The following is a 17109-nucleotide window of genomic DNA, read 5'->3' as shown; positions in this document are numbered from 1 at the left end:
GGAGCTATCCTATACTATCTACTGGGAAGGCTATCTCTCACCCCAACATCACTCAGATTGCCTGCTGAGCCCAGAGATAAGCTGTGGTTTTAGGAAGTCTACCAGGTACCTTTCCCACTGGTTGGTGCCATAGTGGAAACCAGTTAAGCACCAGGAGAAAATACAGGGTACTGTTGAATATCCAGCACTTACAGGAATGTGAGGTAGAGGTACCCGCCCATTGACTTGGACACTCTCCTGCATCTCCCTTCGGTGCTGCTTACGGATCCTGTATGGGGGGATTCCATCCCTGCATAGACAAAAGATGTAGTCATTAGCTCAATCAGAAAACAAGGTATTCAGCAGAACATCATACAGTTACCAGCCCATGGCCATTACTGATAGTAATGATTTCCATATTGTATCATCCCATGTACATGTAGACATGGAACTACATAAACACAGACACCAATATCCTTATATGCACTACACAGCATACGCACACAACTTATATATGATAACAAAGCCCAAGAACTCAACCATGGAATGTTATTCTGTCTACTCTTCATGCAGCATTTCAACCAAGGTCAGCCACTCTCACATTATGATCTCCGAGTCTACAAAGTCTCAAACATTGTAGCTAAGAATGATTTTCACACTAAAAGAATTTTTGTTACACACACATCATGTAGTGAGTACATGTGCTACAGCATGTGTGGAGGTCAGAGGACAACTTTCAGCATGTGGATTCTAGGGCTTGAATCTAGGTCATCCTTTTAGAAGAGTGAAATAAACATGTAAGGCAAACTGGAAACAGCCTTTGGTAGCTATAAATCCAGGGACTAAGTTCACTAAAAGGCCAAGCTATTTTTTGCTCATTCAAGATAGATGCTACATCAAACTTGAAACTGCCTAGCCTCCATTCCATGGTTTTGGAACTGCTCTAGAAATAATCATTGCACTAACTGAAACGAACAACCCAGAAAAGACAGGCTGATAAAAAAAAGTGCTTGGTGTTCTCACCATAGCTCTCTCACCATAGCTCTCTAGTGACAAGAATGCAGGCGGGTGGGGGGGGGACGACTATAATCACCAACCTGAATGGGATGCATTTTTAAATTATCTTACTAATGAAAGACTCTATAGGGCAGCAGTTAAGGAATGTGGTCTGTGTACTCTGCCCTGGAGAAGGTGGGAAGCCATTAAGGACAGTGGAAACCCAACAATAATACTCTTGGAGTATTTTTCAGTAAAATCAGTAAAAGACACAGCCTCAATCAAGGGAGGGTTGCCCCAGCAACCTGCCCAGGTGGTCAGTGTGCCCAGGCAAGAGGGTAGTATTACAGTGTTTTTCCATTTATAGACAAAAAGGAGGCACAGAGGATTGAGGAATGGGAGTTTAAAATTCATATGACTTGGCTTTCCAGGCAGTCAGGATAGTAGATGGCCTAAAGCCAAGAGCTGAAACCTGTTTCTTCCATACTTAGATATAACACTTTAAAATCCCTAGCATTTGGGGCTTAGGCTTGTCCTCAAAATCTACATCTAAGGATGGGTGACATACTAGGAAACACCTTGTTGAACAGTTGTGTGATCCAACTGTGACTCCAACATGGGAAACTCGTGAACAACCCAGCAGATATGGTCAGATTTCATGTCTTTACCTCAGATGTGTGTTCAAATATAGATGGAGATTTTGTATCCTAGATTCTTAGGTCTCCTAATAAAATCCAAAATTGTCAAAGAAACTTTGTCTATGCTTGAGTGTGTGGCCATTGCTCTGTTGACAGAATGCTTGCCTAACATGTATGAAGACGTGGGTCTGAGCCCAGCTCTGCATTAACTGGGTAGAGTGGCAGATGCCTGGAATCTCAGGCCCTGGGAGGCAGAAGCAGCCTTGTTTACATGAAACTCTTATCCCTAAAATAAAACACATTTACATGGATTTTAACCTTCTCCATTTGGGTAACATGTTTTCTTAAGGAAATATTCAGAGTTTTCAGAAACAAACTATGTTAGAAGTTAAGATTCATCAATTCCAAGGATGAGGAAAATCAGGTGCTACAGACACAGCTTGTTGTCTTCTTCTGATGGGACGGGGGCTGGCAAATACTTTTTAAGTGAGAAGCTACAAAAACCTCAAGAAACTTCAAAAAAGTGTTGCTGGAAATGCCACTGAAACAAAGCTAAGCATGGCGGCACACGTTCACTCCCAGCGCTAAGGTGGGAGAGGCAGTGAATCTCCAAACTGGAGGCCACCCTGGTCCACACAGTGAGTTGCAAGTCAGCAAGGGCTTTTTAGAGTAAGACCCTATTTCAAAATTAATTAATTAAAATAGAAGGATATGAGACATTCCTCAGATATAACAAAACCCAAAGAGAAAAGAGGCTATCCTTGTGTTACTACCACATGCTTATTGTAGTAGAAGAAAAAAAAAAAATCAAACATCCCAATATATGCCACATGGCAGCAGCCAAACTGGCTTCTGAGCAGCAGGAGATGGCATGCGGTTTGTTTGTTTGTTTGTTTGTTTGTTTTAAGACAGAGTTTCTCTGTGTGGAAACCTGGTTGGGCACAATCTATTTTTAAAAGTTAAGTATTGGAAGACTGTAAAATGGCAGGCAGATGAAAAGCACCAGCCACAAAAATGGCGCATGATGGCACATGTCTTTAATCCTAGTACTCAGGAGGCAGAGGCAGGAAGAGACCGTATCTCAAGACGAAGACGAAGACGACGAAGAAGAAGGAGTAGGATGAGAAGGAGGAGGAAGAGGAAGGAGGAGGAGGAACAGAGGAGGAGGATGTGATGATGATGATGATGACGATGATGATGATGATGCTAAGGGGGGACTGTACTGGCTGGTTTGGTGTGTCAACTTGACACAAGCTGAAGTTATCACAGAGAAAGGAGTCTCAGTTGAGGAAATGCCTCCATGAGACCCAGCTGTAAGGCATTTTCTCAATTAGTGATCACGGGGGGAGGACCCAGACCACTGTGGGTGGTACCGTCCTTGGGCTGGTAGTCTTGGGTTCTATAAGAAAGCAAGCCGAGGGGTTGGGGATTTAGCTCGGTGGTAGAGCACTTGCCTAGCAAGGGCAAGGCCCTGGATTTGGTCCCCAGCTCTGGAAAAAAAAAAAAACAACAAAAAAAAACCAAACCACATCTACTCCAATAAGGCCACATCTCCTTTTTTTCCCCCCCTATTCTTTTTTTTTGGAGCTGGGGACCGAACCCAGGGCCTAGCAAGCACTCTACCACTGAGCCAAATCCCCAACCCCAAGGCCACATTTCCTAATAGCACCAACTTCTTAAGGCCAAGCATTCAAACACATGCGTCAAGGCGGGCCATACCTATTCAAACCACCAAATGTGGTGACAGTGAAATAGAGGTGAGTGCCTGGCAAGGGGTCCAGCTGTGCTAGGGACAGAGGAGATGATGATATGGAGATTGGAGGAAACAGAATCATTATGAACTACTGCAAGTCATGGATAAATGAGTTTTCAAAATCCTCTGCAGGTTGAGTCTTCAGCTCTGTCTTTTGATCTGGTGCTGCTGTACTTCTCGACTGGTTTACTGACATGTTAGTTCGACTTCTGGAGTGAGTCCTAAAAACTGCTACAGATTTCTTGAATAAAGACAAAATTTCCAGCAGCAAAATTTCAAACCTCTAGCCTTATTTTTTTTATAAACACTATACCATACTAAAATAGTATCAAGTATTTCAAAATTGTTTTGTTTTGTTTTCCTTCTTCCAGACAGGGTTTCTCTGTAGTTCTGGATGTCCTGGAGACTCATTTTGGTAGAACAGGCTGGCTTCAAACTCAGAGGTCTGCCTGCCTCTGAGTGTTGGGATTAAAGGCATGTACCACTACCAACCAGTTCAAATTTGTTTTTAATACTGATTTAATTATGAATCAATACAACTATAGCCAAACCATATATATTTTTTAAAAAAATGCCTGTAAATTTTGCAAAACCAGTGTGGAATTTACTCATTTAACAGGTATTGGGCCCCTCACTAGTAGCCAGGCAAAATTTTAGACCCAGCAATGAACAACAGCAAAAATCATTCTGTAATAGGTTTACTTTCTTGATTACAGTTGCTTTAAAAATATACTACTTAAAAAGAACTGACATCTAGGATTGGGTAGTTAGCATTTAGTCAGAATATGATGTGATGGTTTCTATAAGTTTGGCCCATATTACGAGGTATGGCCTTGTTGGAATAGGTGTATCTCTGTGGGTGTGGGCTTAAGATAACTGGAAGTTATCACCCTAGATAACTGGAAGTCAGTCTTCCACTAGCAGCTTCAGATGAAGATGTAGAACTCTCAGCTCTGCCTGAACCATGCCTGCCTAGATGCTACCAGGCTCTCACCTTGATAATGGACTGAACCTGTGAACCTGTAAACCAGCTCCAATTAAATGTTGTCTTTCTAAGAGTTGCCTTGGGGGTTTGGGGATTTAGTTCAGTGGTAGAGCGCTTGCCTAGCAAGCGCAAGGCCCTGGGTTCGGTCCCCAGCTCCAAAAAAAAAAGGAGAAAAAAAAAAAAAAAAAAAAAAAAAAGAGTTGCCTTGGTCATAGTGTCTGTTCACAACAGTAAAACCCTAACTAAGACAGAAGCTGGTACCAGAGGAATTGCTTTGATAAGCCTGACCATGCTTTTGTTTGGAAGAATGTGGATTTGAAACAATGGAATTTTTTTTTAAAGATTTATTCATTTATTATATATAAGTACACTGTAGCTGTCTTCTGAGACACCAGAAGAGGGCATCGGATCCCATTACAGATGGTTGTGAGCCACCATGTGGTTGCTGGGAATTGAACTCAGGTCCTCTGGAAGAGCAGTCAGGGCTCTTAACCACTGAGCCATCTCTCCAGCCCCAACAATGGAATTTTTTTTTTTTTTTTGGTTCTTTTTTTTCCGGAGCTGGGGACTGAACCCAGAGCCTTGCGCTTCCTAGGCAAGCGCTCTACCACTGAGCTAAATCCCCAACCCCAACAATGGAATGGTTTAAGTGCAGCTTAATGAGCCATCCTAGTAGGAATATGGAAGACTGTTGTTGAGTATTGTGCAGATCTAGTCCAAGAAGTTTCAGAGGAGAAGAATTTCAGTCAGTATGTGGCTTAGAGACTGTTTTTGTGGCATTTTGGTAACCTTGTCTGAAGAGTCTTTCTAAGGCTGAGGTAAAGAGATAAATATTAATTGCATTGGTAAAGGGAGTCTTTTAAAAGCCCAGCTTTTTTCTCTTTTGTTCTCTGGTTAAGTCTCATGAAGAACATTTTGAACAATTGTAGCAAGCTTAGAAAGGAAAAATATAAAATATATGGTTCCAGTATTAAAGGGGCACCAGAAGTGAAATGGAGCTGAAGCCTGTGTTCTAGAAGATAGTAGGTTAAGGGAGTGGGAGTTTGGGACAAGATCCTACCTAGCTAAGTTTAGATCCAGGCATGGTGGTACACACCTTTAATCCCAGGAGACAGGCATGCAGATCTTTGAATTCAAAGTCAGTCTATAGAGCAAGTTCCAGGACAGCTAAATTTAGACAGTGGAGGAGGAGTTGGAAAACAGAAAGCTGGGGATAATGTAATAGAACAAGGGGCCATGTCCTATTCCCTGCAAGCAGCAGAGCTCAGCACTCCGCCATGTGGCTGTGGCTTTATAGTCTAGAGAAGACGACGACTGGGACAGCTGATGCTGGGTAGGTGGAGCTAAGAAAACAGTGGTGATTAAGAAGAGCCAGCATCACTGAGGTGAAATCTTCTGGGAAGTGTTTTCTGAGAGCACAAAGAAGCTGTGTTCCAGAGATAGCCAAGGTTGTACACCATGCTGTAGCTGTACTTGGTAAGGTCTAAGAGTCACCCAAGTGGTACTGGTTTTGAAGGCTTGGCATTCCCTTCACACTTCTCTGTGTGAAGCCATGGAAGGCCATTGGTAGAAGGTGCAAACTCAGTTGCACTTGATGGGCCAGGATGAAAGGGTCATGCAAAGGAGTTGAGGCTTGGCACCATGAGAGAGCCTGTGAGAGGCTATGGTGAAGCCTAGTTGCAGTGGAAGACCCTAGCATATCCGAGATGCCAGTACCATGGGATGATCACCAAGAACAGCAGCAGCAGTGGAGTGGGTCAACCTGAGCTTAGTGTGCTACAGAGAGCAGAGCACCAGTCTTTTGGAGGAGCCCAGAAGATCATGTGTGGATCCCAGACATTGAAACAAGAAGTTGTGGACTGGGGATTTAGCTCAGTGGTAGAGCCCTTGCCTACCAAGCCCAAGGCCCTGGGTTCGGTCCCCAGCTCCGAAAAAAAGAAAAAAGAAAAAAAAAAAGTTGTAACATTGAAGTTGCCTTGGAGACCCCAAGATGTTTGAGATGCCAGAGCCATGAGCTGTGTCTGCTGAGGAAAGCTGCTAACAGAGAGTGCAACCAGCCCAGGAGAAAGAAGTTTGTTACAGTCAACAAACATGAAAAAGGAACTGGAGAGCTAAAGACCAGTTTGACATCAGACATGGAAACGAAAAGTTTTGAAGTTTGCCCAGCTGGTTTCCTGTCTAAAATATTTAGGGAATATTCTCCCCCTTACTAATTAAGCCATAAGGTGGCTGAGCAGATAAGATGGCTTAGATGTGAAGTGCTTACACCCCAGCATCTACTTAAAAAAACAAAACAAATCTGGGCATGGTAGTATATACCTATAATCCTAGTGTTGAACAGTCTCTGGTGCTCATTGGTCAGTTAGTTTTACTGAATCAGGATCTCCAGATTCAGTGTCAGCAAGTAGGTAGAGGCCCTTTGGAGCACCATAGGCTTGATGACCTAAATTCAATCCCTAAAAACCACAAGGGACAGCAGAGAACCAACTCCCTAGAGTTGCCCTCTGACCTTCACATGTGCTATGGCACACACATGCACTTATATACTCTTTTTTACTTCACAATAAATTTTTTAAAAAATTTAGGGGGCTGTGGAATCAGCCCTGTGGTTTAAGAGCCCTTCCAGAGGACCCAGCTTCCACACAGTGGTTATATAGAACTCCACGTCCAGAAGATATGACATTCTGATCTGCCCTCAAGAGTACCAGACACACATGGCACAAATACATACATGTAGAAACAAAATGTATGTATGTATGTATGTATGTATGTATGTATGTATGTATGTATGTATGTATGTATTTTAAGACAGAGTCTTACTATATAGCTCAGACTGTCCTGGAACTCACTGGGCAGACCAGGCTGGCCTTAAACTCAGAGATCCACCTGCCTTTGTCTCCCAAGTGCTGGGATTACAAGGTGTGAGCCAAAATAAATTTTTTTTTCTTCTCTTTTTTTCAGAGCTGGGGACCGAACCCAGGGCCTTGCACTTGCTAGGTGAGCGCTCTACCACTGAGCTAAATCCCCAACCCCCAAAATAAATTTTTAAAAAATGAAATTTTAAATCAGGGCAGAACTGCTGAACTGGGCCAAGAACCCTTTTGGGGACCCTATGCAGTCATGAATTAAGAGCCATCTAGCAATTGGAAGACTTGGCTCTGATCACAAGTAATGAGCACAAGCTAGAGCAACACTAGGATTGGAGGAAGCACAGGCATGGGGTTAAGCTCAGCCCAAACATGACCAAGTCAGAACCCCAGGAACCTTGGGTCTGGATGGTCAATTCAACAAAATGTTTTATGCCACTCAATTATTTAGTTTAATTATTTAATAGTCACCAAGGCTCCAAAAAGCCACCCACAGGAAGGGGTTCATAGGACAGGTCCACCCTACAAGGGCTTTTGGGAATGTGACCACACAAGACAAAACAAGTTCCTAATTGTGATCATATCAGGGATGTGGAGGGAAAGATCTGCCTCCATAGCTTGGAACTTAGGCTCTCAGGGAACTAGTCTTAGTACAGAACGCAGGCTCCCCAGCTGATCCAGACCATTCATGATCTATCAAGAGTCTGTATCATAAAAAGATGCAGGGAAGAACAACACAGGCAAGAAACCCATTTATGCAGACTGATGGCTCCCAGGAGAGAAGACCGCCTGGTCTGATTGTTCCCTGTGTCTGTCTTCTCACTGAAATCCCCATTCTATAGCTAGGAGAAAACAAACCGCAAGTTTCTTACAGGCAGCTGTAACTCTGAGTCCACTACTCTTAAAAGCAGCAGGAAGCTGCGGCCTCCAAGACTGTCAGCTAATACAAACTTCATCTGTAGGTTGGATTCTGTTCCAGGATTTTTAAACCGCTTTTGTTGCTATTGTGCTGGGGACTGAACCAGGACCTCCACTGAATTACACCTTGGCCCTTGGGCTAGGTTTTGAAGAATAAGCACTTATAGGGCAGTCTGTCATTATTTTTAGGGTTTGTGTTTTGACACAGTCTCATTCTTGGCCCAGGTTGACCTGGCACTCATGGCAAGGCTGCTTCAGCTTCCCCAGTGCTGGCGTTACAAATATATTCTGCCGTGGCCAGCTTCATGTCTGTTCCTTAGGAACAACTCAGTCAAGCTCTGAGAGCATCAATCAGTAAGGAGCAGCCTGTTAGATCAGCAGAGAACACTGAAGCACACAGCAAGCACGCATGGGACTTACACGCTACTGTCCGTGAGGGATAGAGTGTCAGCATCACTGGACAGGCTCTGCTGCTCACTGTCATTGGCACTGGTGGCTGGGGCCAGGGCATAGCCAGAGTTGACATAGTAGGGGTTGACAGGCTCCCTCCAAGATCCATACCTGTGAATAAGAAAGGCAAGTGAGTGGCAGCAGAGCAATTATTCTGTTTTAACACACAGTCAGTTATCTGAAACAGAGCAGAAGATCACGTGCCTCCATCCCCTTCCTCTTCCCCTCTTTCCATCTTTCCCAATTCCAAGGAAGGGATGAAAGAGGTCTAAACTCTTTCTTTCTAGATGTTTCCTCTTTTTTTAAAAGGCATTTAGGTACATAAACACAGCATATCACTTGGGTAGCGGACAATACTCCATCTTTCTACTAAAGAGCACAAGAAAAAAGAAACCATTATCTTTGTTACAACTACAAAGTAACCCACTTCTGGCCCAACTCAATAGGTTTTTCTGGATCAGCCAGCCAGAGCCACCAGGACTCTAATTCAAGTCCTTGGGTGTCAGGCATCATGATGTTCCATGGACAAAAAACACAAATGAAATCTGTTGCTGGTTGGTGTGGGAAGAAGATCAAAGCCCCACTACTAAAGTAACAGAGTCTGATTGTTGCTCTGTGATTGGCCAAAAACAAGAAACATAACCTGAATTTTCTGTAAGGGCACTTTGCTATACTTATTTTTCTCTTCATCTCTCTACAGCATTTGGCACTTGCCTACTAGCTGATTTGTTACATTTTGGAATTTTTATTTTGTTGTTGTTGTTGTTGTTTTAACACTTTACAAGTTTTCAAGTTAAAAAAAAATTAGCTAGGCATTGTGGCACATGCCTTTAATCTCACAACTCTGGAGGCAGAAGCAGGTGGATATCTTATGAGTTTAAACCCAGTCTGGTCTACAGAGCCAGTTCCTAGAGACAGGTGATCTTGTAAGTGCAGGGCAAGCCTGGCAAGCTTTGCAGAGAGCAGAGAAGTGGGCTCCAGGAAGTCCGGGCTACACAGAGAACCTGCCTCAGTCAGGTGTGGGGACACACATCTCTGCGGCAGAGCCAGGTGGATCTCTCTAAGTCTAAGGTCAGCCTGGTCTACAGAGCAAGTTCTAGAACAGCCATGACTACACAGAGAAACCATGTCTCAAAAACAAACAAACAAACAAAAAAACCCCAACCAACCAATGAAAAACAACAAAAGGGGGGGGGGAACCCTGTCACGTTGTGTTTGGCCTACATGCACTCGTGTATACTACATGCATGCCTAGTGTCCATGGAATCCAGAGAATACTGAATCTCCTGGAGCTGGAGTTAGAGACAGTGGTGAGTTGCTGTTGAGGTGCCAGGAACCCAGCCAAGGTCTTCTGCAAGAGCAGTTACTGCTCTCAACCACTGAGTCACGTCTCTCCAGCCCTCCAGACGTATTTTTACTGTGTGTGTGTTATAATTAATATATATTAATATTTATCTATATAAGTAGTGCATGCAAAATATTTTCTCCCTAAACATACTTTTTCTTACAGTCAAGGCCCTCTTACTCTGGTCACTTGAATGCATGATCCTGCCTTAGTTTTCCTGAGTAGTTGGGATTACAGGACTGTACCACCATACCTGGTCCCTTTTTGTATTGAGCACACACAGGCCTTTTAATTTTAGGTCATAAACATATTCTTCTATTATTCTTTAAAACAATTAAAAGATTTTCTTGAGGCAGAGATTTAGCTCTGGCTGATGAACTTGTACTGGTTTTATCTCTGCTTTCCCAAGTACATGACCTATCATATCAAGCTTCCAGCAGTTTTTTGCTCGTGTTTTAAGAAAAGTCTCACTATGCAGTCCGGGCTGGCTCAACTCACATTCCCTTGCCTTAACTCTTCAGATACTGGGGTTACATCTATATGTCACCACCCAGGCTTCCAATATCCACCCTGAGAGTGTTTTTTTTTTTTTTTTTTTTTTGGTTCTTTTTTTTCGGAGCTGGGGACCGAACCCAGGGCCTTGCGCTTCCTAGGCAAGCGCTCTGCCACTGAGCCAAATCCCCAACCCGAGAGTGTTCTTTAGAAGACTATCCATCTTATTTTGAGACAGGGTCTCTCACTGGGACCTAGGGCTTGATGATAAGGCTAGGATAGCTATCCAGTAATTCCCAAGGATCCTGTCTTCATCTCTCCAGTACTGATCATTACATCTGGCTTTTAACATGGGTGCTGGGAATCAAACTAAGGTCCTCACACTTACATAACAAGCATTTTATTGAATTCACAATGAATGGCCAATTGGTAACACTAACTACTACATGATTAGAAATTAAATGCTGCTTTTAGCCATATCCTAACTTGACTTTTAACGTGGGAATTGGGATCCATGGTGCTGTGCTGAGAGACAAACTTGTAGCAGCTGCACATCTATAGCAGTGGTTCTCAACTTGTGGGAAGAGACCCCTTTGGGGGTGTGTGTGACATATCCCTTTCACAGAGGTCACGTATCAAATATCCTGCATATCAGATATTTATATGATTCATAACAGCAAAATTACAGTTATGAAGTTGCAACAAAAATAATTTATGGTTAGAGTCACTCTAACATGAGAAACATATTAAAGGTTCACAGTAGGAAGGTTGAGAACCACTGATTTACATAGGGCCTCCTGACAAGTCTCTTCTCTAAAGATGGCTGAGTATGGTGGTGCATTCCCCTTTAACCTTAGCACTTGGAAGGCAAAGGCAGGTGAATTCTGGGTCTGTGTAGAGTGGTTCTTTTTTTTTTTTTTTAAGATTTATTTATTCGTTATATATAAGTACACTGTAGCTGTCTTCAGACACAGCAGAAGAGGGTATCAGATTGTAGAGTGGTTCTTAACCTTAATGCTGTGACTCTTTAATAGAGTTCCTCATATTATGATGACCCTCAACCATAAAATTATTTCCATTGCTACTTTAGAACTGCAATTCTGCTACTGTTATGAATTATAAATTGTAAATATTTTTTGGAGACAGAGGTTTGCCAAAAGGATTATGACTCAGCTTGAAAACCACTGATATAGAGCTCCAGGCTAGCCAGGGCTATATAGTGATGGCCTTCAATAACTCTATTCACTGTACCTGAAGTCAGTAAAATAGAAAATAACAAAAATGGAGCTATTTAAGAGGTTTCTCTGTTTGGATCTTAGATCCTAGGGTTAGAGCCCTTCCCACTAAGCAGTAAGCCATAGACTGTACTTGCCTGCCAGGCACTCTGTATGGTACCCTCAGTGTAGGAAGATGAGGAACACCCAAACTGTTTCTAAGGGAACAGGCCTCCTTTAACCATCCACATGCATCCTCTGACCACCTACAAGTACGCAGCGGTGGCAGGGATGCTACAGGTGTACATCATTATAGTCACTCTGCACTTTTCTTTTTTAAAGATTTATTTATTTATTATATATGAGTACAGTGTTGCTGCCTTCAGACACACCAGAAGAGGACATCAGATCTCATTATAGATGGTGGTGAGCCACCATGTGGTTGCTGGGAATTGAACTCAGCACCTCTGGAAGAGCAGTCAGTGTTCCTAACCACTGAGCCATCTCTCCAGCCCACTGCACTTTTCAAAGTTCTCAAAATAAAAATTTAATGGAATCCACGCAAACATGCCCATCTTGACATAAGTACAAAAGCAAATTGATGAAGAAAAGGCAGTCTTTTTAATAAATGGTGCTATGGCACCTAGACATGCACAGACCCAAAGAACAAACTTTTATCTACATCCCACACTTACACCAAGCCAAGCCCTGCAGCTCCTGTGTTCAGGATGCTCCACACTCCATTCACTTGGCCTCTGCCCACCTTGACTCAGCAACAGGCCCTGACACAGTGTCCTGAGCATCAGTGCTTCTTTCCAGCCCTTGTAACACCACATATCAGCTGACGTTCAGGCTATTTTGAGTGGCAATCTGGTCATCCGTGGCCAACCCAGAGTGCACACAGATATACTCATATATGCATTTGCACGATGTGTACGCTTAGTGCCTACAGAGGCAAGAAGAAGGTACTGTATCTCCGGAAACTGACGTATAGGCAGGAATGAACTGCCTGATGTGAGCGCTGGGAACCAAACCCACATTTGACACAGCTATGGCGTCTTAATACCTGGTTCATCTGTCTCTCCCAGCTAGAAGCTACTTGGTGACTAAATGCTCTTCAGGCTTCCTAGGATATCTTCTAACATGGGTCAATGAAAACACTTATCTTAGGGCTAGGGAGATAGTTCAATTATAAAACAACTGCTATGCAAGCATGAGGACCTGAGTTCATCGTTCATAAAAAGCCAGGTATGGGGGTTGGGGATTTAGCTCAGTGGTAGAGCACTTGCCTAGCAAGCGCAAGGCCCTGGGTTCGGTCCCCAGCTCCGAAAAAGAGAAAAGAAAAAAAAAAAAAGATGTATACCATCACTACCCAGTTCAAAAAGAAGGAAGGAAGGAAGGAAGGAAGGAAGGAAGGAAGGAAGGAAGGAAGGAGGGAGGGAGGGAGGGAGGGAAGGAAGGGGGAAGGGAAGGGGGAAGGAAGGAAGAAAAGAAAAAGAAAAACAAAAGAAAAACGGAAAAGAAAAAGCAGAGCTTACAACCAACTTTTTCAGCACATTCCTTAACGGGCAAGCAGGACTGAGATGTGGCTAAGTGCCAGGGGACAGATGGACTGACGGACATACACACAGAGAATTTTAAAATTATTTATGCATATGGATGCTTTGCCTGCGTGTAAGTCTGTGTACCACATACATGTCCAGAAAGGTTTACTGATTCCCTGGAACTTCAGTTACAGATGGTTGTGAGTTGCTATGAAGATGCGGGGAGCTGAACCAGGGTTCTCCAGGAAGAGTAGCCAAAACTCTTAACACTAAGCCAACTCTCCAGCTCCTCGTTTGTTTTGCTTTGTTTTGTTTTGAGATAAGGCTTCAATATACAGCCCAAATTGGCCTTAAACTCACATTTATTCTTCTGTCTCAGCCTCCTAAGAGGTATGTACTACAGCAGGCCCAGCTTGAAGCACTGGTTTTTGTTGCTGCTGTTTGTTTTGGTTTTGTTCTTTCTTCTCTCCTGTGCTGAGTGATCACTTGACTGCCTCAGTCTCCTGAGAAAGCAACCTAACATCCATAGGTAGGGGCAGGGGCTCTACTGGCTTTAATTTGTTGTGACAGATGATGGAATACTCCTGAGAATCAGAGGCCTTGAGCTCCTATGCTGGTAGACTTGGCCTGAACTCTGCCTACTCTGCTGCTCCAAATGGGCATAAGCCAAGAACCAACAAATATATGTATCCTCTCCCAAGGCTTGTTCCTACTGTCCCAGCCCCTTGCCCTGGTACCTATGGACAAATCTGTCTTACGCCAGGGGGACATCCTGGACTGAACGGGATGTGGGCTAGAGGAAAAGGTCTGTCTAACTCTTAAGACCACCCCACCCCAGTCCTGTGTCTTTGGCCAACTAAATCCCAGAGACTCAACTCAAATTGGATGAATTCATCCAATAGTTGCTGGTTCTTTATGATATCTCTGGAGCTCAGACAGCAGTGGTGAGGACAGTGTCTTAGCAGAGTATAGAAGCCAAACAAGGGCATGTGAGTAGACTTGACCATGCCCCACTACCTGCAGACCATTGTCTCCAGACCTGTCCCTGAAGCTCATCGTTCCTATCTGAACCTAGATCTACACTTGACTGGCAGAGATTACCCTCAGCTGCATTCCTACCCTCAATACCAGCCTGCATCTTGCCCTGAGAACAGCAAAGAGTAAATATAAGGTGCACATGCAGGAGTAACGAACATCCTCTTCCAGGCTCAGAACCATTAATCCCAGAGTCTCAGTCCCCTCACCAATCACAACAGGAACCCACCCTGCTAACATCCATGTAATGATTCAGACAAGCTGTGATTCCAGAAGAACAAAGAGATAATACTCAGTCTCTGATACTACATCTATGGTCCCAAATAGATGAAGGCAATTGACATCAAAGAACAGAAAGCATGATAGCATATCATTAAAGTCCTAACATTGTCCACTCATGAGTGACAGCATGCCACCCATGCTCAGATGCACATCCACTTACAGGAAGGAGCATGCTATTGCCAGGCGTGTTGGTGAATGCCTTTAGTCTTTAATCTCAGCATGTAGCAGGCAGAAGTTGTTTACAGACTGAGTTCCAGGATAGCTATAACTACAGAGAAACCACACCCAGAAAAAAAAAAAACATATTGTTTGATATCTGGATGGTGTCCACCCAGGGATGACAACTATTATTTATCCATGTTATAATGCATACCCACTCATAGAAGGTGGTGATGTCTAGGTTCTGACTGTGTCCATCTCATTAGATCACCATGACCGTGACACCAATATATCTTTCATTCCACATTCCCTATGCTATATCCTTTGGACAAGAGACTAGTTTCCCAAGATATCTCCTCTTCCAGAGTTTATCTTCTCATACAGGGCTTCAGAACTACAGAAGAACCTGTGATGATACTAGAAGGGTGAGAGGGAACATCTCACTCTAAATTACCACAAAACCCTGGCTCACAAACAAGATCTTCCTGGGTATACCCTACTGTGTAAATATAGTTACGTACAGAACAAGCACCTCACTCACCTCTGTACCTAGAGGGAAAAGAACATCCTACTGGATGCAATCCACAACCCCCACCAGTAGCCAGCAAAATCCCCTCATTAGGAATCCGGCCTCTTTCTCCCCTGTGTGGATCAGTCACCAGCACCCTCCAATAGTACATCAATCAGATGTTAGAACCCTTGTGAACAGGCCCAGGTGACCTTAGAATCTGAAGCAGCCTGCCATTCACTGTAAACCCACTTGGCAGCTTCTGATTGGGCTGGGAACAACCTAACTGAGTGGGGGTAAAGAGGGTACATGGCTCCCACTGTGCAAATGCAGTAGATGAGGTGATGTCATCACGCCTTGAGGAATTCTGACTGAATTTCCTGTTACCACTAAGTCACCATTTCTTCATTGTAAAGCAGAAATGATAATGGTCAGCCAGGCGTGGTAGCATAAGCCTTTAATCCTAGCACTCTGGAGGCAGAGGCAGGGTGATCTCTGTGAGCTTGAGGCCAGTTTGATTTACACGTGATTTCTAAGCCAGCTAGAGTTACATGGAAAAACCCTATCTAAAATTTAAAAAGAAAGGGAGGGAGGGAGGGAGGGACAATAGATTCTCTGTAGGATTTCTGAGCTCTTAGTAAATGTACAGTACTCAGTGCTTGGAGAGGGTTCAGAAAACAATGCAGAAGAACCTCAACATAGACTACACTGTCTTTGGCCCTGCATCCCTCAGAGTTGGAAGGAGAGAGAAAAAAAAAAAAAAGTTGGTTACAGGCCACAGCTAAATAACATAAATATGCAACCAATTCAAGATTCTGAAGTCAGAACAACAGATCCTCAGGACCCAAGCACTGCTGACTCTACCATGGCTCTACAGAATAGAAAGTGTGCAAGTGAGGGCCATATCTGATTTCATATCGTCTCCAGCCCAATTCTACACATTCCAGTGTTAACCCAATCAGCAAATGTTTAAAGTAACTGCTAAAGGATGAGCAAGGTAGCCTAGATGGTAAAAGTGCCTAATGCCAAATCCAACCGCCTGAGTTCAATCACTAAATACACGTGGTGGGAGAGAACTACTGAAAATTGTCCTTTTATGCCACACATATACCATGCATGAACTAAAAACTAGACTATGTATTAAGAAAAACCTAGAGGAATCCAGGCCATATAAGGTTGTCTCTGGGTGACAGAAAGATAAGACACCTCTGTTTACCTTACTTTCTCTTTTCTGCAGCAAATCTATCTATTTCATGTATCTCTTAACATCAAAGTGAAAACTATGGACTAATAGATGCAAAGAGGAATTTAAAATGAGCAAGCTCGGGCTGGAGGGATGGCTAAGTGGTTAAGAGCACTGACTGCTCTTCCAGGTACAGAGTTCAAATCCCAGCAACCACATGGTGGCTCACAACCATGTGTAATGAGATCTGATGCCCTCTTCTGGTGTGTCTGAAGACAGCTACAGTGTACTTATATATAATAAATAAATTTTTAAAAAAAATAAAAGGAGAAAGCTCTGTAAAACTATACACTGGACTTGCTAGTCAGGGCTCAAAAGCACTGAGGCCCTAGAGACCCCTTTCTTTTCTGCTTGCACCTGAGTGATTACACAGCTCCTATCACTTTCTTCAAGAGCCTGGACTCATATAAATGGTTTCAGAATAATTCTGTAAGTCACAAATCTAATAAACACTCTAACTGATGAAGTTGAGATTTAAATAGTGGGATTAAATAAATGGAATAGCTGAATGTTGATACAAACTTGTAATCTCAGCATGTAAGAGGTTGAAGTAGAAGGATAGCAAGCCTTAAGAGGGGGAAGGTCGGGTTGGAGAGATGGCTCAGTGGTTAAGAGCACTGACTGCTCTTCCAGAGTTCAAATACCAGCAGCCACATGGTGGATCACCATGAGATCTGATGCCCTACCTCTTCTGGTGTCTG

General features: G+C 43.4%; 1 protein-coding gene across 4 annotated transcripts in view; it reads right to left on the bottom strand.

Annotated features, from left to right (window-relative positions):
* Axin1 (axin 1) overlaps positions 1-17109 on the bottom strand; it is a 52199-nt gene that overhangs the window by 11057 nt on the left and 24033 nt on the right. For all 4 annotated transcript variants that reach the window (XM_063269923.1, NM_024405.2, XM_063269924.1 and 1 more), the window contains 2 exons: positions 8557-8697; positions 193-289 (listed from right to left, as the gene is read on the bottom strand). In XM_063269923.1, coding sequence (XP_063125993.1) covers positions 193-289; positions 8557-8697 — 238 coding nt within the window. The remainder of the gene's footprint in view (positions 1-192; positions 290-8556; positions 8698-17109) is intronic.

The sequence above is a fragment of the Rattus norvegicus genome, chromosome 10 (assembly GCF_036323735.1).
Source record: "Rattus norvegicus strain BN/NHsdMcwi chromosome 10, GRCr8, whole genome shotgun sequence".
In the NCBI taxonomy this organism is placed as follows: Eukaryota; Metazoa; Chordata; class Mammalia; order Rodentia; family Muridae; genus Rattus; species Rattus norvegicus.
The sequence above is the reverse complement of the archived record's forward strand: the minus strand, read 5'-3'. Positions and strand labels throughout refer to the sequence as shown.